The sequence below is a fragment of the Amphimedon queenslandica genome, unplaced genomic scaffold, assembly GCF_000090795.2.
Source record: "Amphimedon queenslandica unplaced genomic scaffold, v1.1 AMPQUscaffold_13508, whole genome shotgun sequence".
Lineage (NCBI taxonomy): Eukaryota > Metazoa > Porifera > Demospongiae > Haplosclerida > Niphatidae > Amphimedon > Amphimedon queenslandica.
In genome coordinates this window covers 166,485-191,247 of record NW_003546256.1, presented here as the reverse complement: position 1 = coordinate 191,247, position 24,763 = coordinate 166,485, and the positions used below count along the sequence as shown (strand labels likewise).

At 35.7% G+C, this 24,763-nt stretch overlaps 5 protein-coding genes across 5 annotated transcripts; 1 reads left to right on the top strand and 4 right to left on the bottom strand.

The window, feature by feature from the left end:
• Positions 1 to 34: 34 nt before the first annotated feature.
• On the bottom strand, positions 35 to 10,665 carry LOC100641620 (integrator complex subunit 6-like). The gene is made up of 16 exons (XM_011411500.2): positions 10,457 to 10,665; positions 10,259 to 10,336; positions 10,021 to 10,164; positions 9,529 to 9,621; positions 9,277 to 9,481; positions 8,402 to 8,784; positions 7,863 to 8,015; positions 7,403 to 7,535; positions 6,995 to 7,086; positions 6,779 to 6,892; positions 6,557 to 6,636; positions 5,037 to 5,100; positions 4,858 to 4,984; positions 4,663 to 4,808; positions 2,589 to 3,381; positions 35 to 451 (listed from the first exon to the last, which is right to left on the bottom strand). Exons 1-16 carry the CDS (start codon positions 10,565 to 10,567, stop codon positions 246 to 248), a joined length of 2,922 nt encoding a protein of 973 aa, XP_011409802.1. The 5' UTR covers positions 10,568 to 10,665; the 3' UTR covers positions 35 to 245.
• A 149-nt stretch (positions 10,666 to 10,814) lies between these two features.
• LOC100641492 (bifunctional D-cysteine desulfhydrase/1-aminocyclopropane-1-carboxylate deaminase, mitochondrial-like) lies at positions 10,815 to 12,577 on the bottom strand. Its single transcript, XM_003383660.2, has 9 exons — positions 12,437 to 12,577; positions 12,269 to 12,382; positions 12,066 to 12,218; positions 11,862 to 12,007; positions 11,708 to 11,804; positions 11,487 to 11,587; positions 11,184 to 11,359; positions 10,990 to 11,130; positions 10,815 to 10,941 (listed from the first exon to the last, which is right to left on the bottom strand). Exons 1-9 carry the CDS (start codon positions 12,533 to 12,535, stop codon positions 10,847 to 10,849), a joined length of 1,122 nt encoding a protein of 373 aa, XP_003383708.1. The 5' UTR covers positions 12,536 to 12,577; the 3' UTR covers positions 10,815 to 10,846.
• On the bottom strand, positions 12,569 to 14,455 carry LOC100641364 (bifunctional D-cysteine desulfhydrase/1-aminocyclopropane-1-carboxylate deaminase, mitochondrial-like). The gene is made up of 8 exons (XM_020008217.1): positions 14,122 to 14,455; positions 13,817 to 13,975; positions 13,565 to 13,728; positions 13,427 to 13,523; positions 13,271 to 13,371; positions 12,987 to 13,150; positions 12,788 to 12,928; positions 12,569 to 12,731 (listed from the first exon to the last, which is right to left on the bottom strand). Exons 1-8 carry the CDS (start codon positions 14,380 to 14,382, stop codon positions 12,637 to 12,639), a joined length of 1,182 nt encoding a protein of 393 aa, XP_019863776.1. The 5' UTR covers positions 14,383 to 14,455; the 3' UTR covers positions 12,569 to 12,636.
• Positions 14,450 to 16,335, top strand: LOC100634094 (uncharacterized). The gene is made up of 8 exons (XM_020008227.1): positions 14,450 to 14,528; positions 14,575 to 14,650; positions 14,733 to 14,901; positions 14,983 to 15,148; positions 15,568 to 15,705; positions 15,770 to 15,855; positions 15,920 to 16,017; positions 16,084 to 16,335. Exons 1-8 carry the CDS (start codon positions 14,492 to 14,494, stop codon positions 16,169 to 16,171), a joined length of 858 nt encoding a protein of 285 aa, XP_019863786.1. The 5' UTR covers positions 14,450 to 14,491; the 3' UTR covers positions 16,172 to 16,335.
• LOC100641239 (serine/threonine-protein phosphatase 2A regulatory subunit B'' subunit beta-like) lies at positions 16,320 to 24,754 on the bottom strand. Its single transcript, XM_003383658.3, has 11 exons — positions 24,046 to 24,754; positions 23,238 to 23,341; positions 21,738 to 21,846; positions 20,328 to 20,402; positions 19,655 to 19,741; positions 19,385 to 19,541; positions 17,813 to 17,942; positions 17,430 to 17,605; positions 17,108 to 17,226; positions 16,887 to 16,996; positions 16,320 to 16,654 (listed from the first exon to the last, which is right to left on the bottom strand). The coding sequence occupies exons 1-11, from the start codon at positions 24,649 to 24,651 to the stop codon at positions 16,627 to 16,629; spliced, it is 1,701 nt and encodes a 566-aa protein (XP_003383706.1). The 5' UTR covers positions 24,652 to 24,754; the 3' UTR covers positions 16,320 to 16,626.
• Between the last annotated feature and the right edge of the window lie 9 nt (positions 24,755 to 24,763).

Genomic DNA, 24,763 nt, shown 5'->3' with positions numbered 1-24,763 from the left:
TGTGGGGCTGCTCCAAAACTAGAAAAGGGAATCATTATTATTAAACAATAGCAATGTCTTTTATTAAAATATCTTTATATTTTACAGAATAATACTTAACTGTATTATTATACTACTACAGTTAATTATTAATTATGCTCTCGATGAAGAAAATTAAAAGATAAAGTGATGGGGAGAGCAGAAATATTTTAAAACATTATGTACTATGAGAGAGAAAGAGATGAAAATCATTGTTAATATGAGTCCTATCTTCCTGTACTAGATGACTTTATTTTTGAATTGTTGCTACTGGTGCTTGCTTTAGGCAGCCCCAGGGTCCAGTCGTGGAGGAGAGCAACTAGCTGTTTCTTACGGAATCTCTCTGCTTCTTTAATGACGTCTTGAACAAAAGCTCTCTTTGTATCTGCTGTACCTTGTATTGTGTCAAGGTGCTGGAAAATTGGATCATAATCTGTATGAAGAGAGAAAGAGTAAAGTCCAGGAAATTTGCAACTATTTATATTAGCTGCAAAGTAATTACATTATACTTATTGATGCTTTGAGCTGTAAATCAAGTGTCGACAAATTTTTAAAATTTCTAAAATAGCAAGAGTGTGTAAAGGTAATGATGAAGGAATGAGGGTTGAATGGATTCTTAGACACACTTGCTAGATTTTGTAATGCAGTCTGCACATGTAGGGTCTCTTGTAGGCACAGTATTTCCATAAAGAGTGTGCATAAAACTCTTACAAGCCAGCATAAGTCCATAGCTATACATTATTCGCATAAAGAGTGTGTGGGAAAGAATTTCCACGAAAGAAAAATAAATAAGATGAAAGGGAGAGAAGGGAAGTTATGAATTGAGTGATATAACCGTAAAGAATTGTATTTATAACAGATTATGTCTACATGAAATTGATACTCTAGTCCTGCATGTAATCTGGTGGCTATCCTTTAACAATCCTCTCACTCTTTCTCTCATGACAGGAAGTCACTCTCTCCTGATTATGTCTGTCAGTCTGTCTCCATATCCTCCATGTTACAAAGTCCTTGACCTGTAGTGCAACATTATACATGTATGATGGATGCCACAATCAATTAGCTTCCAGGCATCTAGTCCAGACAACTTTTACTAGACTGGAGTCAGTATACTGCTACTCTTAAACAGGACTGCATAAGTATGTACTATGATCATTAACATAGCATTTTTATTAGACCATCTGTGATAATCTGACTATGCTGTCTGGATTGTTTTCAGTGTCTACAGAATTATCATTTTTAAATCCAGCATGCCGGAGCCTAATAATAAAGTAGTTTTCACTGCAAGTAAATGCCTGCATGCCCTTGATTAATACTACAGCTATGGCATTATCAATGCAATCATAAAGCTCATGTTTCAGAACATACTCTAAGTGTGTTCTGATATAGTTTGGTAGTCAGACAATGATGTAGGAAAATGTGTTCGATCACTTGTTTCCTTGTCTTTACCATCATTATACACTGCCAATACAATGTGCACTATACCAACACAGAGTCAAACATACCATCTACTACTACTAATAATAATAAGAAATACATTCACTATACAGTATAGCAATTAGGCCCTGGAATACAATGCATTATAGAGACATACACATAAAATACTAATAATAGTGCGTGTGTGTGCGATAAATTTACTAGGATGAGTATACATAAATTAATAAAGTCTGGTACTATTACAAGAGAGGGAAAGTAAGCATTGATGATTAGGTAGTCTACTAATAGTCTGCCATAGTAAGACTGTTATGATAAGTGAGTGATAGTTTTGTGAAGGAGTGACTAATAATAGTATCAGGTAGTAGTAGTAGGATTATTAACAGTATTTATGGAGCATGTCAATGTACCAACAAATAGTTAAGCCCCCTCTCACTCTTTTGTACATTCAGCTAGTCTAATAAGCCAAAGCTGTGATCCAAGAGGTGCAAAAAATGTTTAAAAGAGCATATTTCTAAAATTTCTTATGACAACAGAATTATTTTTAAAATGACACGACATAACTATAGGACAACTCCTACCTACGTGAAGTTGCCAGGGGAGGCTATGACGGACAAACAACAGCACGCCCTTAATAAATGTATGGCAAATAGAAACCATGAGATGAATTAGACACACTATTCAGTTATACCAAAAGTTACAAATTATTATTAAAAATGGGAAGTGAAGGTAAACTTATAGTACTACGAACATACCTACATGTAATAATGTTACACAATGTACATGTAGTACATGCATACACATATTTATGACATGTGAATGTGTTCTCCTAACACTTTAATGAGGAGGTGTAGTATGAAAATATAAAGCTCCAAACTGTATTAAACATGAGGCATGCATGCACGTTGCATTTACATGTTCAGTTTGTTCTGTACATCCAAGTATGATTGTACAGGTGTGCTCTAGTAGCCTATAAACTATAAGGAGGGACTGGAGAGCGATGCAATTTAAAGCATGGTCCATTAATAATTGCCATTCTTTATCTAGTGGGAGAACTGTCCAATAGTTGTCACAGTGACAATATTTAATTATACTAATTGTTAAAACAATGATAACAAAAATGCTGTAGCACTTACTTTTGCTGTGTTTTCGTATCTCCTTTGTTATGAGTTGCTTTATCTTGAGGTTCTCCGTCATTTGCTTTTTCTTAAACTCTTCATTGAGTACCTGAGACGCCGACGAGAGGAGACCACTCGGTCTTATAGTAGGAGGAGCAGCGAGTGGTACAGTGAGAGGAGAGGGAGAAGGAGACTTGCCGGTATTTGATTTACCAATGGAGTCTATGCTATTAGCAGGCTTAAGAGAAGAGGAGAGCTGTGATGGGTCTCTTTGAAACTTTTTAGACGGAGGGAGGTGAGTGATAGAGGTAGGGGAAGGAGTCCTCTTTCTATTTACAGGTAGTAAGGAATCTTTTAAAGTCTCGCTATTCAACATAAGCTCTCCTTTCTTATCATTGACTGAGTTAGACTCAACCTGTATTGAAGGGACTGGCAATGGTCGGGGGTCTGGTGATATTGGGTCTTTATCGGACCCAGTGGCAGGTGGGAGCGCATCAGCTAGATCCATAGCCTCTTCGTTTGATTCGTTCATCATCGACGAGGAATCAATCTCAATCACTTCTACGTCAGTCGTCACGGCAGCAGAGGGCGTGGCATTGAGTCCACCACCATTATTCCTTACTTCATTAGATTGAGTTGGTTTGTGATTTTTATATTTCTCGTTTTCAACGGGCGGAGTCTGAGGGGGAGGAGGCATTGGAGAGGGGGAGCGAGGTCTTTGCCTACGAGAGGAGCGATGAGAAGAAGCACCTCCTCCTCCTCCTGGCCTCTTGTTCAACTGCTCTACCATTATCTCATCTGCTACATTACCCTGCATGCAAATAAAAGAGAGAGAGAGAGAGAGAGTGATAATAGAAAATTTGTAGGAAAGAAAGCAAAATGCAATCAAGAGAAAAGAAACATAGCCTTTCATACAGTATAATTTAAAAAGATATCTGTAATTTGTACATGCTCACATATATGTACACATCTCATTATAGCACGTCACACAACATTAGATAAGTATTCATTACGGTTGACAACAACAGCATTAGTGAGAGATATACTATACCATGTAATGCTATACAGTGCAATAGCAGTACTGATACTATAGTAGCGCACATTCCGTGTGAGTAACTGGATATAATTGGGTGATATTCAAGTTATGAGCACTATATCAATTTTGCCACACACAATTAACAAGCAGTAATCCCATGCAGGTAACTAGGATAGAAGTGATAGTAGCTAGCAATCCTAGCATGTAGGCATGCAAAGAGCCAATTCTTTGTCGGGATGAGTTTGTGTAGCTAAAATTGGCTGCAGAAATGTTTATTCACTTAAAATTCGCTCTCTCCAGTGGATTCAATAGTAGACAGTAACTCTACACTATAGTGCTGAAATTACTGGATTATTACCAGAAACACATTATCACCGTACATCAATGCAATAAAAAGATTGAGAATACAATATTTAAATTACTAATGTCCTTGCTATGCCTATTGTGATTGAGATAATTCAAAGGGAAGCCACTGTCTGTCTGTGTGTGACTGTCTGTGATATTGATGAGAAATAAGCAAAAGGTTAATAAAGTTAAAGTCCAGACACAGTATAAAGAAATTGTCTTCAACATAAAGAAGGAGGAGTTACAAATGACATTAAAGGTTAAAACAGGTGCACATTATCCATGATCACATGTAGTGTAACCATCAACGCGCTCATACATGTGCACTTTATAAATGAATTACTGTTGAATAACATTCCATAACAGTTTCCTCATATGACATAATTACAAAACCTTACAACTATATAAAAACAATGACATATTTCGATAGCTCCGCATCATGTTTTCTCTCTCCTTCGCTCTTTCATAATAGAAGTACGAGCGACTCCCTTTAAATCAATTTCAGGTAAAAAATCAATTTCCAGGAGACAAGAAACAGAATAAGGAGAGGGAGTGGTACATGTAGACATGTCATAATTATATAGATGCCATGTACATATGCTATGAATGACATCCACATGTACAGAAAAAGGTGCCACAAGTATTCCAGCATAATTATAATTTTATTTTTACATCATTATATAGTATTATATACAATGTACATTTACACACCTTATCTGATGGTTTTTCAAGTTTGAACGGGTTTCCAAACAGCTGCGTCCTAACGGCTCCAGTGTCCAGCTCACGCAATGGGTTTATCCTCTTGAGGTGTTTCTGGTAATTTCCCATCTGACCTATAGGGACCTGGTGCCTTGACACTACAAACACAAAAACAATATAAACATATCAGGACAATGTGAACATTACCTTCTTCAATGAGGTGAGGAGTGTTGGCTGAAGAGAAGAGGAAGTTAGCTCTCATCCTTGCTACCTGGCTCAGTAAGGATCTCCTTGGGACGTTGAAAGGATTACGATAACTTTGGCTTGATATTGCCTAACACACAACAACGTACTAATAGTGTACAATACACGTATGTAGACTTTACTGATAGTCCTAGTTCTTCATCAGTAGAGCCAATGGCTATGCTACTGCCATCTCCCAGATCAACTCTATAAATAATAATAATAATAATAACAACAACAATAATAATAATAATAATAACAATAATAATAATAATAATAATAATAATAATAACAATAATAATAATAATAATAATGATAAAATGACAATGAGAATCATAATGACAATAATGATAAGACTGATTCACTGTGAGTCTATATCTGTCTCTAATGATAATGATAATAATAATAAATACATGTATGTGACCAAATGACAAGAGAGACAGAGAGAAAAATTAATGTTTTCTGTGCTCCGCTTAGCATCTGAAATACATAGCTATAGACATTTTTAGAGACTAATTCAATCTCACTCTTCACATAACTGGATTGTCGACATTATCATGAGATTATGTCATCACTTATAAACGCACAGGTTAGGAGGAAGCAAGTCCAGGCAAATTGACTAGAGCATAATGTATAGTTGTACATTAGATCATTCATTCCTCTGATCGGGTTACTTTGAAATCAAATTACCATGAAACTCCAATAGACATGCGACTCATGACAAGCTATGATGACTGATAATGAATTACAGTACGTGTGTTGTACCATGTACATGTACACAACAGACATAGTGAATGCAAGCATAATGAATGCAGACATAGTGAATGCAAACTACATACATATTCTGCCCACACAAATTTACAGCCATACATAAATAGAGAGAGATATTTGAATAAAATTTATACTAAAAACGCTATTACAAATGAAGCTATTTTACACACATTTATCAACGAGCACTCACTGCACTATTATTACATTAATGAGCACATTAGTACTACGTGTAACAAAGAGCATTATAGTAACCTTAATGGATTTAGATCATTTATATTATATAACATGTATGTATTGCAATAGTGTTAATGGCTACTAGGAATTAATTTACTAATATTCGAGAAGGAAATGAAATATTATGATAACAAATAACTCCATAGCCGTAAGAAATTGTAACAAAATGTCATCAGTGTCACCCAATATTAAATATTGGAAAATGTCAATGCGTTTTAATCAAAATAATTAAAAATTCACGAAAACAATAACAACAAGATTCAAGATGAACCGGTACACTTTAAAATAGAATATTCTCAATTCTTGACAAAATAGTACCCTGTCTAGCACACGAACTTAACTTGGCCAAATTTTGGAGAAAATTTTAAAATTTGTAAAAAATCCAATTTTGATCGAAATCAGTTTAAACTTTCTACACAACATAAAAACATGTATATGTATCAGAAAAATTATACAAATGGATAATTCTCTCCTAGTCATTTTTGATGAAATTCTAAAATACTCTGTATTATAGCCTATGGTTTTTGACCATGCAAATATCCTGTAAAAATCAAATTTTTATCAGAATCAACAAATTTCTAAACAACATAAGAATATACAAATGTATCAGCTTCATTCAGCAAGATATTTATAATATAGGGACATGAAAGTTAATTACCTCCTTTTGCTATCTGTGGCTGTGTTGTTGCTGCTACGATTAGCTTGAGCATTTAGTTTTGCTAGTATTGAAGTCTTGGCCTTTAAAAGAAGAGAAAAAATTGATAATAAAAATCATTCATAATGTCCTACCAAGGCTCTCCCTCCCTCCCTCTCTCTCTCTCTCTCTCTCTCTCTCTCTCTCCCTCCCTCCCTCCTTCCATCCCCCCTCTCTCTCTCTTACTTGTTTCTTTAGCTTCTTAAGATAGTTAGTTATAGAGTAGCTCATTTGTCCATCAAATGAATCAGGTACTAGACTAGGATGAGCTCCCATTAGCTGCAGTGCTTTACGAAGAGGCTATAGTTACATAAGAAATAATAAATCAATAAAATTAATGTTTTATAAATTAATTACGCAAATTATTCTCCTTTATAATATCACGAGGACTTTATCATTTACCTGAGCATAATAGTTTGGGACAGTGCTGATATATTCCGCAAATTCCGAACGCCATTTTGACGTTGGCCTTAGCTGCAGACGCTGCAATTCCTCTATAAATATTAAGCAATCAATAATGATAATAATGATATTCTAATTATAAGCAAATTGAGAGGGGCCTACTCCTCCTCTACAATTTCTTGTGTATTGAAGAGGGGGGGTAGATAGGCCTGTGTTAAGTAACTGTTGTTTATATACTGGACAATATAAAGTATACTGCTGGAGTAGATAAGAATGAGCAATGTCAACAGAGTGGGAATGGAAAAGCAAATATTGTGAAATGAAAAGACAAACAGCAAAAATAATTACAGAAAATACAATAAAAATAAAAATAAAATAATAATAATAATAATAATACATGTAGCTCACCAATGAGTGGGAGGAGTTTAGGATAATTAAATGGCATCACAAAAAGGTTGACAAAGTTTCCAGTACTGCTGGTCTTGAGGTAGCCAAACGGTGACGAGATTCCTTTCTCCTTACCACAATCACTGATAAACACCTTTAGAAGAGAGAGGAGAGAGGGAAGAAAGATTGAGAAAATAATTTAAAAGAGAAATACATTCAATTACATAATAACACAATAGATCTAAGTGGAGAGGGATGACTATCGAGGATGGGTTAGGCGTCAACCCATCTCTATTCTCTTACTAAAATAACAATGACTTAATTAACCGATTATTTTCCTACTAACTTAATTTTACCAATTCTAATACTTTATTGTTGATGTTCCTGTTGTCTGTTTGTTTTAATCATAATAACACGATAGTAATAAAAATATATAATATTAATATTATTAATAAATAATAATTGTTTTAATGCTTTGTACCTGCCAGCACAAGTTAGGATCTCTTTTCTCCAGTATATGCTGTGTCAGAGGTGACGGCTCTAGCTCATACTTATCAAATGCAAAACTCTCCAAGAGTTTAGGTTTAGTGCTAGTAGCGCTGAACCACACTATGGGATGGACATTGCGCGGGACCTAAAAAAAACAAAATAAAATCATAATAACTAAAAAACGATAATTTACAAATTTTGAATAAATTAATAATTACATTTAAAAACTGAATCCATTATTATAGCTTTCTAAATTCATAACCTTAAAAATTATAGAAGCCATTAATTATGTATGTGTACACGATGTCTAATTTCATTATTATTTTATTGCTATCATTACATAAACAAGAACCTGATTAATATTATACTATAAATCTACAATAAAGTACACCATACAATGTACATAATAATTGCAACAACACACAAGCAAAAAGTGCCATAATAAAACATACACTGTACAACTATACATAATACATGTAAGTGATTACATATACTATCAGTAATTAACGCACCAATACAATATATACTTACTAGTAGAGACGATGAAGGATCAGGCCAGAATGATTCCGGTATCGGCCAGTGCCCGCTAGGTATATTAGTCTTTGGGTTTGGACGTACATATATCATCTTTCTTGTATTGTGCCATGCGTTAGCTCTTGATGGAGGAGACACTTCTCTCTCCTCTTCCTCTTTCTTGCTCTCACCGTTTTTAAGTTTGTTGCTGTCTGGAGGAAGGCTTCCCTCGTGTGATTTTCCTCTGTTGTCTCTGGTAGTTGGTGTCATCTCTTCTCCTACTCCATCTTGCTCGCTCCCTATCTTCCTAAAGTTTAGCACTACTCCATGATGAAGCTTCTGTGATATCGACTCCATGGACTGGGAAAGAGTCTTAGCGTTAGAGCCAATATAGCACCTGCCTAAATGATAATAATAATAATAATAATGATAATTAATGATAATAATAACAATAATAAACTATACTATCGAATAAATTCGCTAATTTCTTATTCAAAACAATGAAAATGAAAAATCAAAATAACGAAAAATAGCAAACACTGCCAAACAGTCAAACATAATGTACAGAGTAAATGCACCAGGTAACATGTAACAGGAACATAATAAATATTAAGTATATCATGACTCAATGCATTAATATGGCATGAAATGTTTTCCTTATTTAAAAAAGGACACAATTATGTAGGTATGTACAAATGTAGATGTATACAGGGAGGAAGAGAAAAAACAAAAATAGAGAGAGAAGAGGAGGAGCTGTTTCACCTGTATCAGCTAATAATAAAGTGTCAATTAATAATGAATTTTAACAATGACCCTACAGAATACATTATATACATACATTGTATGTGTGTATTTGTATTAATACTCATAATACTATGGTTACAAGTACTTACCTCCAGTGTTCTCACAAAGAGTCGAAAGGTACCGACTAGCAGGCAAAGCCACGCCCTCTCCTTCCTCCTCCTCCCCCTCGTTGCCCCCAGCGACACCGTTCAAACCAGACATTTGTAGCAATACGACGAATATACGCTGATCCCAACGGAACGGCTCCTTTGTCAACTCGCTGCCTTCTGATGTTCCATTTCTTGGTAAGATGAGCTGTGAGGATGGGCTTTAATTAGAATAATGATATTTTTTGTCGTTACCTCTTGGTCTATCTCTCCTGAGGGTTTATTGAACTGTCCTCCATCAGTGAGGGCTATGATGACAGCTGGTTCAAGGAAGAATGGGTTTCTTCCCTGTTGAAAATAAACAACATGGTTAATTAAGACATGCACGCATTAGTCTCAAAACCTTGGTTATAAAAACCTATCCCACCACTAAATGAGATTTAGTACTTAATTGAAATTAATTATTATATTATGGGGACTGTGGTTAGGTATAATAAACCCATATTTACTATTAAAGACAAAATCATGCAAGGCAGGACATAAGATTATTATAACCAACCAACCCTATACCAAGAACCAGCTAACTTTGTTATCGCCAACTAAAGGAATGATGGTTTTAATCAATTAAGGTTCCTTGTCAAGTGTGTGATTAAAATAAACATGTAACACGTTAGCAAGCATGTATTCATACCACATGATAAGCATGTGACGATAAATAATACATATTTATACATGTACAGTTTGTACCTGTCCATAATGGTCGATACCAGTGTGGAGTCTATTAATGTTTAATAGATCAAGTGATTCTTTGAGGCTTTGGCTAAATACTGATAGACCCAATGCCTGTAGGTTCTTAAGCTCTGTAACAAATGTACCCTTCTCCCATCCAACCTGTAAAAGGACAAATTTAATGCATTTCCTTAATCCTTCATTAACAATCTAGGACATTTTCTAAATATTTCCGTTCACGGCCGCTCACCCCTACCTTGACGGCAGTAGGCGGGTCATCGAAGGACACGAGCATGTAGTGATCTCCAGCGCTTGCAGGATCTCTAGCCCGATACTGCAAGAAAGAAACATGCATTTAGAACAATACTAGCATCCGGAAATGGTGAGACCCTATGGAAGCTCACGCAACAAAACCGAGCTGCTCTGAGCTCCTGGGTCTGCAAACGCAACCAACCTTCATGAACGTGTCTATGGCTCCCTTTGCTACGTCCAAGTATGAGGTGCCCAAGTAGGTCTTTTGGTTCATGGAAGCACTAGTATCCACTAGGAATAGAATAATTCCCATTCTGATCTAAAAATCACTGTTATTTTATCAATGATATTTTGACAACATGATAAGACCCTCCCGGCAACTTCTCTGCTATTTTAACTCCTACAACTGGAGCAAATGGCTGAGCGAGACCTCGTCACCTGTTTTTATACTGCCAGTCTAGTGACGTCATATCCGCAATGTACAATTACAATGCGCATGCGTTGACCCACGTGTATGAAACTAGCAGTAGCTGGCCACCCCCTTCCAAATTTTATCAAAATTTTATAATAATGATTTATGAATTATGATTAGTCAGACAGTAACAAAATCATCAATGCAATGAACTTTATTTGTTTCTTTACTAGTTAGCAAAGTCTCATCCAATCCTTTTAAACCATACAGACCTCCTGAAAGTAATGCAGAAAATGTCAAGTTGCAGCATTACAATACAGTACCTGTATGTATGAAGAGGATCCTATTCCCTTTAAATTTATCCGGAGTTTCTTTCATCATTCGCATCATGTGTTGATACGTTTTGAGCGTAAATGTAGTATCCAATACAATCCCAGTTGAAGATGATACTTCAGTCAATAATTCTAAGCAAAGTTACAATAATTATGGTTACTTATTTATCATATACATTACATACTTAATTCACTCTCAGTTGTTAGGCTATAGCCCAGTCCAGGCTCATCAGCCAAATCCATTAGCTCTGCAGTTTTAATAGTTCGTCCATCGGGATGCTTCAATCCTAGTGCTGACAGTTCCTCATCCATATGTAGTGATAACTGAACTGCAGCCATTCCAATAGAAATACCATGTATCCTTTCAGTATCAAAAGTCAACAAGAATCAACAATACAAAAGATATAAACAAAGAGCTATAATATTAATGTTCTCATTCACAATATGTAGATACTCAATATCAGTGTTAACTCATATCAGTTGCTCACTTTAACTTTGATCCAGTGAGGTAGTTAGCTACACCAATACCGCAAGCAGTGCCACCAGCTCCCAAGCACACAACAATATCATCAAAATTATCAAATAAACCCTAAAATGAAATAGCACGGTAGCACTGACATTATTTCAAGCCACCACAACAGACACATCTAATGTCATTTTATGACAATTGCAGCAACTTTTAATTATACTCTCTTTTTCAAGCACTGACCTGATCAATCATTTCTTTAAATGCCTCAATATATCCCCAGCAGCCAACAGGGCTGGCAGCACCCAACTCAATCACGTAAGGTTTCTTTCCTTTAGCTCTATGGTAAGGAAAATCAGCATCCTTTAAAGGAAATACAACACCTTTTTTTATTTACTGAAGTTTATTTGAAAGGTCTGTGAATATTCTTGAATACACATTAAAAGCATCATTCAAATTTCCTTGAGGAATTAAACCAATTAACGAATCTGTTAAACGGCTCAAGAGCAAGTTCCCTTTTGGTTCAATATTGACATCTGTATCCTAAAAATAATTTTATTCATTGGAATAGCAGCAGTGATTCTTTTGGCTAATACAATACCTTGTTAAAAAGGACACAATGTGAATCCATGCCTAATTCTTTAGCTACTACAGCAGTTGCTCTAGCATGGTTAGACTGGAGACTACCTCCAGTTATAACTGTATCACAACCTTGATCTAATACTTCTGAAAATATGAACTCCAACTTACGAACCTAAAAGCCCACCACAATACTAGTTATGAAATGAATGATATTATATTTACCTTATTACCACTGAGAGTAGATCCAGTAAGATCATCTCTCTTAATGTACAGTTGGAATCCATCAGGTAGCCCTGGGACTGACCAAGAATGTATTGGGGTAGGTAACTGTGCTAACTATTTTAATACACATCCAGCAAGTTGTGAGAGTAAAATGATTAAAAATATTACCTTTATTCTAGTCTTGGGTATCACAGCTAGTCCTTTGGCCCAGTCTGGAGGAGTGTAAGGCGACTGTTCGTGTTGACAAGCTTTTGTACAAGAAGACATTTTATTAATTTCCTATGGCACACCTACATGTACCTATAAAATCTATTTATTTTCTTATTTAAATAAACCAGAGACATAATAATTATGGAAAAAATAGCAGATCAGGATGGGATTTCATATTTATACATCTTATTGCTTTCGCTGACACTGTCCATTATAGATCCCACTGTCCCATCAAAAACACTATGAATACCACCTATTATACAAAAAGGAAGAAATTACAAGAGGCACTATAATGTATCAGCTAGGTACCAGTGTGTAGAAATAATATCTTCCTTCCTTGGAATTGCTGAGGGTTTTTCTTTGTCTCCTCTATCATTCCAATGGAAGCCTTAAGGGTATAAACTCTGTCCAATACGATACCAGTAGAAGTTGATATTTCAACCAATCTCTCTACAATCAAAACAATAATAATAATGAAAGCTGTACACCAGTGTTTAAAATAACGTACTCAGTTCTTCTTCAGTTGACAGAGCATATCCCCTGCCCTTATAGCCATCAATCAAGTTGATGATCTCCCTGGCTGACACGCCATTAAGACCAAACATCTGAATGTGATCATCAATGAACTTGTAAAAGTATTCGGCATTATCACACACACAAACAGCATGGACTCTATAAAAATATTAAGAAATTACGACTTAAATTGCTAAAATTTTGCTGAAAAGGATATGGGCAGATTGTGACATAAAAAAAAGTACAAATTAATCTGCTAAAATTTTAATGTGGCAATACTTGATTTTTGATCCGTTGAAATAGTTAGCAATTGCAATGCCAGCAGCTGTCCCACCGCTCCCTATAGCCATCACAATGTCATCAAATCGTTCCAATACACCCTCAATATAGAAGCAATTATAATCATAACAACTACCATGACTACTATTATTTTACTTGTTGAACGAGCTCCTGGTAACATTCTAAGTATCCCCATATCCCTAAAAGGTTTGATCCACCGATTGTAATAGGATACGGATTATGACCTTTTGACCTTTAATGATAATAAATTAATATGCGCACGATTTTATAGACCTAAGGAATTGAGCATATTCGTCCATTATTGTGTCCATTCCCTTGACTAGTGTTCCATCTTGTGTTATCTTGTCTTCCTTCTTGCGTTGAGGGCAGAGTATTATGTCAGATCCCATCAGACGATCAAGTAAGAGATTACCAGAGCAACCAACCTTCGCAGGGTCCTATGAACATTGCAAAATATAAGCCAGTTATCACAGAATTTTAGAAATGAGGAGAGATAGAAATAGAGAGAGGGAAGGGAGGTATTACAGGATCATCGACACGCAGTAAGAGGTGCGGCTGCATTCCTAGTTGTCTGCCAAGTACAGCTGTTGCTCGTGCATGATTCGACTGTATGCCACCAATTGTAATGACACTGTCACATTGCTTGTCAACTGCATCTGCCATTAGAAACTCAAGTTTACGTATCTAAAATAACAGCATTATTAATACAACATTAATTTTTAATAACAATGCATATATATATATACATATACAATAATTACAAATCTAGTTAGCCACGCCCATATTATAATTTTAAAAACTATTAGATGTATTATGATTTCGAGTTTTACCTTATTACCAGTGAGTGCTGCTCCAGTAAGATCATCTCTCTTAATGTACAGTTGGAATCCATCGGGTAGCCCTGGGACTGACCAAGAATGTATTGGGGTAGGTAATTGTGCTATGTGTAATCTGTGCGTGGGTGGTGGAGACTGTAATTTCTTTGTCCATTCTGGCGGAGTGTATGGTTGAAGAGAATAGCGCCTATAAGAGCTGATACTGCTAGAATTCGCTGTGCTGGCCATTCTTAGTACAGTTCTGCAGAGCCTCATTTAAGAGGTGTGGCTCAAACATTAATTAATGGGTGTGACTCAAACATTAATTAATGGGTGTGGTCCAAATGCGTGGGAGGATATTGTTACAAGGTGTGGCTTGTTAAAGATGGAAAGTCTAGGTGCTACAAATGAGCTAAACATTTGTAAGGTTAATATGTATGACTACTGTTTTTACGTCTTTTTTTCAAGTGCATATAACTGATGTTCACAACAGTACTGAAATGGTAGCTGCAGTTTCACAATGGGTCATAAAACACAAAGAAAAGTATTAATAGCTCTTCATCATTTTGTAATGTGTATATCCTTGATACTATAATATTTCTCTTCTCCCATCTCTTTCCACATAGAATTGACATTATCTTATTATCTGGTGATATAGCTGACATGCCTATGGAGTATGGTAACGACACTACAAAAGAGGCGCTTCTTTTTAAAGGCTCGTACTATCAGGATCTACAACAAGTCGTATCTAATGCCAGAGCTATATGTGATAGAGTCTACTATGTGCCTGGAAATGTAAGCTCAATGGCTCTACATAGGCACCTTGTTCAATTCTTTTGTGTAACAACTTTTAGTCTCATCTCTTTTATATTCTAGCATGATCCTCCTCAATCATTTAATGAAGCTTCTCCTGAGATCACTATTGATCCTATTCCATCATGTAATGTCCATCTACACACTATACCAGTTGCACCAGGGCTCTTTTTGTCAGGTTTGGGTGGAAGTGTGCCTGGCTATCAAGATGGCAAGCAATGTTGGGATGGTAAGTCAGACTATTGTTCTATGTAACAATTATCAAATTTATTGATCAAAATTGAAATCTATTAAATTTCCTGGAAAAAATGACTTTCCCAGCAAATTTCCTGGGAAAAAATCAATTTCCCGGGAAAAACGACTTTCCCGGCAAATTTCCCGGAAAAAAAATCAATTTCCTGGGAAAAATAATTTTAAAACTATAGTCCATATTGGTTTTTGAAAATTTTTAATGTTGGTCTAAAATCAGGTCAAATGTCCCTGTACTCTATTACATGGTCTTGGGCCAAACTTAGCCAAAAATGAAAAGAAGAGAATTCTCTATTTTTATATTTTTGAGTTACTTTTTAAGTAATTGACCACATTCTGGTCACAAAGATAGATTTGACCATATTCTGGTCGAATCAAAGCTATGCTTGATTTGTTTAGGTTTTCCATATAACAATGAAGATGATATAAATAAGGATCTGACTCAGTTGCTTGAGCCCTTCCTTGGCAAAGATACTCCACTACGATCTCCGGAAGATCAACTTATACTAATGACACACTGTGGACCAAGCAATTCATGTAATTACGAAGATGCATATTTGCTAATTGACTATCATCCCATTTATGAAATTAATAATAATAGCTACTTCAAGATTTTGCGATGACCCGAATGCTGTTATTGAAGCCGGCTCAATGTCACTGTACAATTGGCTAGTGAAACCAGAGCTGGTATTGTTTTATTATTATTATTAAATTATTATTTATAAAATCTTCTTTTTGTCTCATTCTATAGCAAAGGCGTGTACTACTTAATGTGCATGGTCACATTCATCACGGTTATGGTGAGGCTCACGTCGGGATGATATCCGTTCTAAATCCTGGACCATTATTGTAAGAGTCTGAGTGGGTACATTATAATGCTAATAATTAAATTTTTATACGCCTCCATTATAATAGGGATGGACATTTCTCACTGTACACTTTAACAAGGAAAGGAGACCCTTTACAGTGGAGTCTCTCTGCTGTGAGAAGATATGTGCTATAAACTAAAGTGTTTAAATTATATTTTTATAATTCATTTAATTTTTGTTGAAAAATAAATTATTTTTGTCCCACTCCACTATTTATAGACAAGTTAAATTTTGCTGTAAAACATTTCGAAATATTTTAGTAGATCAAAAAAATTGATAATAATTATTAAGTAAATCTATATTTATAAAACTTCAACAATGAAGAGAGAAAGAAAGAGAGGGAGGAAAGAGATATAATTTAATACAAAAAATAATACAAACTTAAGACCAATAGTGTCTCTATATAATTATAGTCTATTGCACAAGTGGATGGTAGTGGATTTGATGGGTAGAACAGGATCTGTCACTGCTGATATACATAATAAGGTGAAGGTAGTGCTACTGTCTTCTATCAGTATAATATATACACAATATAATGCAGTTAAAATAATGTATAGCTGAGTGGACTAAAGCTACTAAGGTCAAAGTATCAGTAGACGTCATTCTCTTCCATTGGCCTATTGAGAAAACAATAGTAATAACAATTCCATTATTTATTTATTAATGCGTAGCTGTTAAGTCTAATTTCCCATGCAGCTCAGTCTAATTGCTCTTACATCACTTTAATACGTAATACCAATATTTCACGGCATTTTTATTTCATAATTATTAACCATATAGATACAATTACCACACTAATCATTAACCTACATACATAGTGCATGCATATTGCATACTAATATAACTTACTCTTCTTCCTCGTCTCCATCCTCAAACTGTTCTTCAGCTACTAGCAGTTCATATTGTTCACTGGCATATTTCTCCCAATTGGTAGGCATGTGTCCATCTTCTTCATCATCCTATGTCACAATAAGGAAGAGCATCATAAAAAAAGGTTTATGTACATGTACATATACGTATGGCTTTTCCTAGCTCTCCAATCTTAATACATTCTCTCTTTCTCTAATTACCTGGTTCATTGATATAGCATCCCTCTGTTCATAGTCCATATATTTCTCAAGGTTAATGAAAGTATTGAGAAACAATGACGTCAACTGAGAACTCTTTAGATCTTTTAAAGTAATAAAGCCTATAGACGAAAAGAACCAATAATAAACGTAGTGACACATACTAATTATTATCATTGGGATATCCCTTTTCGTTATAATTGACAGTAATTATAATACAAATTTTTCCAACAATCACAATTACTGAGCAATAAATCAGAAATTAAGCAATCAATTAGTACATAATATCAATTATCACATAATATGTACATGGATATGCACTTACGTTGGTGCTTAGGGTTTATCATGTCTAGTACATGGCAGATGGTGTCTCTCACCGACAAGCTCTCAATGTTCATCTCTTCAAGCCTCAGGAGTATGTCTTCATAGAAATACTCCAACTCGTACAGGGAGAGGAAGCCATCTCCATCTTTATCAAGGACTCTGAACCAATACTCAATACTGAGGAGAGAGAGAGAGAGAGGGGGGGAATAGGAATTAGATCCTTAACACTTTCCATTTACAAACATTTCGGCTAACTTGCTAATTTCGGAAATTGATTTTTAATTTTATATGTTAATAATAAATAATGTACACGTAAATATAAATAACATAATTACATATATTCAGGGTTGACAGATGGTAAACTGTAAACATCACACCCCTTACCTTCTGTTTGATGTCTTGTCCTCTTCAGAGATTAGAAACCACACAAAGTCCTTGTAGCTCATTTTACCAGCCGGACTGCTGTTTGTGACCACACCTGATAATAACCTGTCGACTACTTTAGACGTGAGAGCTGAGAGAGAGAGTAGAGAGAGAGAGAGAGAGAGAGAGAGAGAGAGAGAGAGAGAGAGAGAAAGAGGGATAGTGTTTACTGTTGACACTCATGATATCGATTACACCAGTAAAGCACAGAGACAAATTTCCTCACGCGAGGATCTTTGTAGTAGGTAATCACGTTTGACTTATTAAAATAATTGAGTCAAAACAGCAATTTATAAACACCACTGCCCCACACCAAGCTGTCTCACTCATCTCTCTTAGCAATTATCATTTCAGTACTGCAATAACTAGCTATACTGAGTGTGTGTGTTGCAATAACTGTATATAGTGGTACTGTGTGACTTAGGAAAGATTGGTACACACACTAATACTGTATTATACTAGTGGTACATGTAGATAATTTGTTATCATTATTACTAGCAGTTTAGAGATGACATTTTGCACTTGAGAGAATCGCATAGTGATAATTTGTACTTGCTTGTACATCCAATATATAATAATATATACAAATAATGTGGTCTGTTTGCCAGTAGCGTACCGTATGTGTGTGTGTGTTCAAAAGGCAACCAAGTGGCAAAGAAAAATTGAGACAATGCGAACAATTGTAAACATTTCTCATTGGGAAAACATCAAGATAGGAACAACAACAAGTACGTGTACACCACATATAAAGTATGCAAGTGTATATATACATGTATATATATATCATAAATGTATTGGTTTCAACTTGAACAGAAAGACATTGATGATAACAACAATATATTTAATAATAAGTGTAACTGGTATAGTAAATGCACTCTCATTCCTTTTTCACGTAAGCCTCAGCTCTTCCTCCTCTCACTCTCTCTCTCATTCTCTCAGTCAGTCTGTCTACCACCATAGTAACTAAATAAACACATAAAAGCCACTCCAGGATGCTATTATGTGTAGTACATACTGTAACAACATCGTGGTATATACAATAAACATGGTAATGGCTCAATCAATGGGATACTGTAATGTAAATGACATTCCATTGTACTAATGTGTCTGTGTGAGTGTTTTATGTGAAAGCATCTTCTCTTCATGTAATGCCATGTACATGTACATGTACAGCGTGTGTACGTCCTTCTCTGCATGTGCCACTATGTATATTGTACATACAACAAAGCATTTCATAAAGAGATTTGTCTCTTTGCCACTTAACCACATCAAATGTACCCCTATCTCTCAATTAATCAACACATGTACATGTACATGTACATGTACATGTGCACTATACCATTAGCCTACGTACTGCTGATGACCAGGCCTGTACTATAGTAGAGACTGGTCCAATTTTGGAGCAACTTTAAAAATTCATAAAAAATTCAAATTTGATTTAAATCAGTTCAATCTTTCTAAGCAACATAAGAAAATGTATATGTATCAGGAAAAATTATAAAATAAGGACTTAACATAGTGTAGCATACTTACCATGATCAGAGTGCTTGATGAGGTCTTGTCTATCAATGAGTAGATCATGATCTGTGTCAAGCTCCCAGAACTTGCAATAAATGACATAGAAATGCTCATAAGAGAAGAAACTAGTGAACTTGTTAATGTCATCCTCATCCTCTAACTGAGAGAGAGACTGAGAGAGAGAGAGAGAGAGAGAGAGAGAGAATAAGAAGAAAGTGATTTATATTGCATAATACAGTATAGATACACGTGTTTTTCTTGTATCCTAGCTATACCTAGTAGTACCTGTAAGAAGCAGCTGTTTCTCAGGTCTTGCGCATATATCCTTCTACGCCAGGTTTTATCGACTGAATAAAATATACGACCAATCACCTAAAAAAACAGGACAAATAAAAATAACTAAATTTGTAAATCAAGAAAAAAGTCAGAAAATGGCTCCTTTACCACCTACTCATTCATTCATATACAGTATAAATACACATATAACACCCACTCAGTCACACAGAGATACCAGTAGCGTAACTTTATTCAATAACATGTTTACATACATCATGTACGTTGATACCACTGCCTGCCCACTCACTCATTCAATCAATCTCTCATACTACAACTGATCTCAGTACTGGGCTCTAATGATAATGATTTAGTCTGCTAATGACTCTAATCCTTCCTATGAGAATGCAGGCTGTATTGTGACTTCATTCTATAATTTCCTTTACACTGTCTGCAGTGAGTGGCTGAGTATTCATGTTTTTGATTTATCTTCTTTTAGTTATCGAGACACAAATGAACTCTAACACTTTTTACTTCCTCTCTAGACTGAACCGCTTTGTATGCTTTACACATAATGGCACTACTGCATGTACGATTGTCTCCACTTTATATATTTGTACCATGATTGTCCCCCTCTATCTCTCTCTCTCTTTTAATTGGGTTCATTCAATGGTGTAGGACTCACTGTCTCAATGTATCGAAGGTGAAACTCTGGGGCTGCTCTCAAAAACTCCAATCCTGGATGACAATCAACAATGTCCTAAATTGAAAAAAAAAAAACCAAAAATTATTATCAGACCACACACTGTAATATTGCATCACATACAAAGTACAGTGTATATGTACAAGGATACAATTAGTATGATGTATATCTAGCAATATTACATTAAAATGTACATGTGATTAGATAATGATGTCCAATGTTTGTTATAGCATGTCTATTTTTATATTTTTATCATCAAGTGCCTACACAAACACACACACACACACACTCTCTCTCTCTCTCCTGAACAAATAAGGACATTTTGGAATAAAGGAATATGATCATTATTGTACAGAGTAAGAGACAGAGAGAGGGGGAGGGAGTGATGGAGAGAAGAGGAGAGAGATTATCATCATGTTTTGTCTAGTAATTATTAATAACAAGTTGAGGGGGTAATATTCCCATTGGATATACACACACGCACAAACAGGATATGTATTGACGTAAATGAAGTATGACATTACTATATGTACAGCTAATATAAATAAACAACTACAAGTATATACACATGTATACATGTATGTACTCATTACGCATGTACATGTACATGTATGCATGTACATGTACATGCTTTTGTAGTGTGCTCATTTTCTTAATAGTTTGCGGTTGATGCAGCTGAAATGATAAACAGATAAGAGTTATTACTGGCTAATAAGGTACCGTTTTTCTTTCTCAGTAAACACATTCTATACATAATGTGAAGCAATTACATGCACATGCACATGTACATGTACAACACGTGTTGCGCGTGCGTGTGTGTGTGTGTGTGTGTGTGTATTGATGAAGGGTCAAGGAATCGAAAGAGAGAGGAGAGGATGAAAAAATAAATATCAAAAAAGGCATCTTACATAATCAAATTAAAAAGAGAGAGATATTAAAAGACACACAATACTGATATGTCATAATCATTGCGTGTTTTCTATGGCAAAACAGACACAGAGCCCAGATCAAGACAGCATTCCTCATTACAGTACACAATACATCCACAAAATATTTCACACCATACCTATGCGTAGTATGTACATGTACATGTACATACATGTATATATACATAAGGAATTACAGTGATATCTTTCTTTGTACAATGTAATGCTGGGAAACGAAAGCTAGATACTATTATGGTCTAATTAGTTTATGGTGGGTAAGGTTTTATTGTATAAACAATTAGTAATTGTTTGGGAGAAGATGTTCCTAGTGTACAAAAGTAGACTTCAATTACCAAAAACACACACAGCACATGAACTTAAGCATCTATAGCATCATCATTATTTCTTAAAATAACCATTCAAAATTTAGTTAATATTTGCGTATGTGTAGGGTAAATGGACTTACTCTTATAAGTGGCTCAAAGTCTTCTGGTACCAGGTAGTTCCTATCAGGATCATTACACGAGAGAATGCTCACAAACTTTGAGGCATCATCATAACAGACATCAGTTATACTAGAGAGAGAGAGAGAGGGGGGGGGGAAGGAAAGATTCAAAATAAGTCCCCCATGACCACAAAACATGAATTAAAAATGCCATACTTCTACATATGTATATCAGATCATTAGTCATTAATACAGTGTAAAATGAAAATGGACCATTTATGGTACATGATAAAACAGGGTCACAATTTGTTAATGTGCACGTACATGTACATGATACTACATATGTACATGTACATGCACACGTAGCATTATTTGATGCGCATGAGTGAGTCTGTGTTAATTGTCTGATGGAGGTATGTCATCATTGCCTTGAGGAATTGTTATAGCAGGATGTTATACCAATTTGTATATTTACTGTTTGGAATGAAACATGCAAAGAATTGGAGGCCATCATCATGGTTTAATATAATCAATTGTTGAAATGCAAAATTGCTTACACTCTGACCCAATATTTAAAATGAAACTACATGCAGGTATATATAGTCAAAGACAATCAGAGTAATATAAACACGCTCTTCCTTGATGTCTATTCCTTGATGCTGCTTGCGATAGAAGCTTCCAGGGGGAACTGTAGCTTACAGTAAACAGCATGCAGCAATTCTTGAAATCAACACACAATAATATGTACTAATTATTATGGGGGACTACCATGGATCCTAAAATAACAATATGTATGTATAACAGTGCAAACGAGGCTGTTTAAAGAGTCCCATTGACTGTCATAATGTATTAACACACACACACACACACAGAGTTTATTCTGTGCATCTGCTGCAAAACAAGTAATTAAGGACACATACATGTACATGTATATGGTACATTGTATTTTGATGTACATGTAGCTTTATCATTAAAAAGAATAGTAGAGTACATGTATGATGTATGCGACGGGATAGACAGGTGGATAAACTAATGATGAGACAATAATTTCAAGAATTCAGTTATAAGAGAACACCCAACTCAACAATTCATAAACTTAAAAGCTAGATCTACATGTACATGTACATGTATACATGTATTTGACCCTCTAGCATTCTTTCACACCATTATAGCCTTAATTCTTCTCTTTCCCCCCCCCCTCTCTCTCTCTCTCTCCAATCTCCCCCTCCCTCTCTCTTTGCTTTATGTCATCACAGTCATAACATAATAATTAAACCAAATTGAGTCAAAGATATACCAGTAGAGGCCTATTAAAAGAATTACTGAGACCCAACATACATGTACATGGGAAGAAGGATGAATACGTTACAAAGTTACAAAACAATGCATTAGCCATGTGCATACACAAATGCCTGTACTTGTATGGCTGAAAAATGCAAAGTATTGCATCGATAAAAGCATCAAGTATTTACAAATAGTAGACAATAGTGTTTATACATGTTAGGATGAAGAAAGGCATACTTTAGCCATGTCTTTTTAAAGGAGGCCAGGGTGGCATATTTCTTGCTTTTACCGGCAATCATTTTGAATAAAGGAACCTTCCAGTAATAAGGTAACTTCAGTGCCTATAGAAAAAAAAGAATAGAAGGAATTAATAATTGAAATTGAGAATATAAGAAGAGAGGAGACATAAGGGTTCACGTATGTAGACATGTCTTTGTATTATTATATGACAGATTCGCAGGTCATTGAGCAACAATGTAACCACACAGAGCTAGAATGGCCCAGATCATTAGCCAAGGGGAATTCATTCCCTCCGTCTATGCACATATGTACATGTACACCTAAATTAAATGGCCATTAGGTATAATGACAACGCCCTTGGCTGATCTAAAGACTTTTGTAGAGTGAATATGTGGGAAAAAAAATGAAAAGTACATGTTTGCTGTGAGGGGGAATGTATAATAAGAGATAATACTGTGTAATTTACAGCCCAAACTGATAAAGTTGAGGAATGATGCAAGGGCCAGGAGTGAATCATATTGCTAACATGTGACACAACACCACTAACATAACCACAGAGAAGATTACATGACGTAAGGAAAGTATTAGTGTATGTACATGTATAATTGTATATGTACATGTAATTGCAAATAAGAAACCAAAGGTGGTAGAGGATAGACAAACTTTTAATGTTGGTGCAGGTGGTCAAAAGGAAGCAGCTGCAAGATAGCACCTAATGCATTACCTTAAACACTTTCTCATTATTATTGCACAGTCTACATGTTACAAGCATCTACATGTACATAATAGTTACTCATACAGTTACCTTTATGATAAGATGAAAATCTTTTTTGGGAACTTCTTGTCTAGGATAGCGCTCAAATATCTTCCCAACAGTCACCATCACTCTCTCAATGGCTCCCTCGTCTCCCTCCTCCTTCTTTCCGTTAGGAAAATAAAACCTTGGTATCAGTTCAGAGGGACTTGCAGTGGGCACTGGTGTAATGGATATCATGGGGACACCTGAGGCTTCACCATTAGTCTTCATCTCTCCTCCTCCATCTGTAGTCTCTTCTCCTACCAGGTGTCTCTGTGTGGCTGTTCCTGTTTGCTTGTTGATCCCAAGACCTCCTCTGTAGAGTTTGGGAGATCCGCCACGAGAGGGTGAGCCCAAAGAAGCTGACAGAGGAGCTGGTGGTGGCGGAGTTATGGCACGACCAGTAGGACTGGCCGGTCTGGGGAACTGTAGGCTCCCTCCTGTGCTGCTACCGTTTATAAGGAGAGGGTGGTCGCTGGCCGTTTGCTGCTGGAGTCCACAGACTTTGGCCACTTCGTGTCTTAGGAGCTCGTGTGTGCTCGGCTCAGAGAGCCAGTACAGAAAAAGCTCGTCCACTTTCTTTCTTGCGTCAGGAGATATGACGTCTACAGCCATTCCGTCCCTGCTTCTGTGTTTATCCCTTTCTCTTGTGTCTGTATTCTGTACTATCTGTAGTGAAAACTAACAAAGCCACTAGCTTGCCGTCATTCAAAAATAAAACACCACA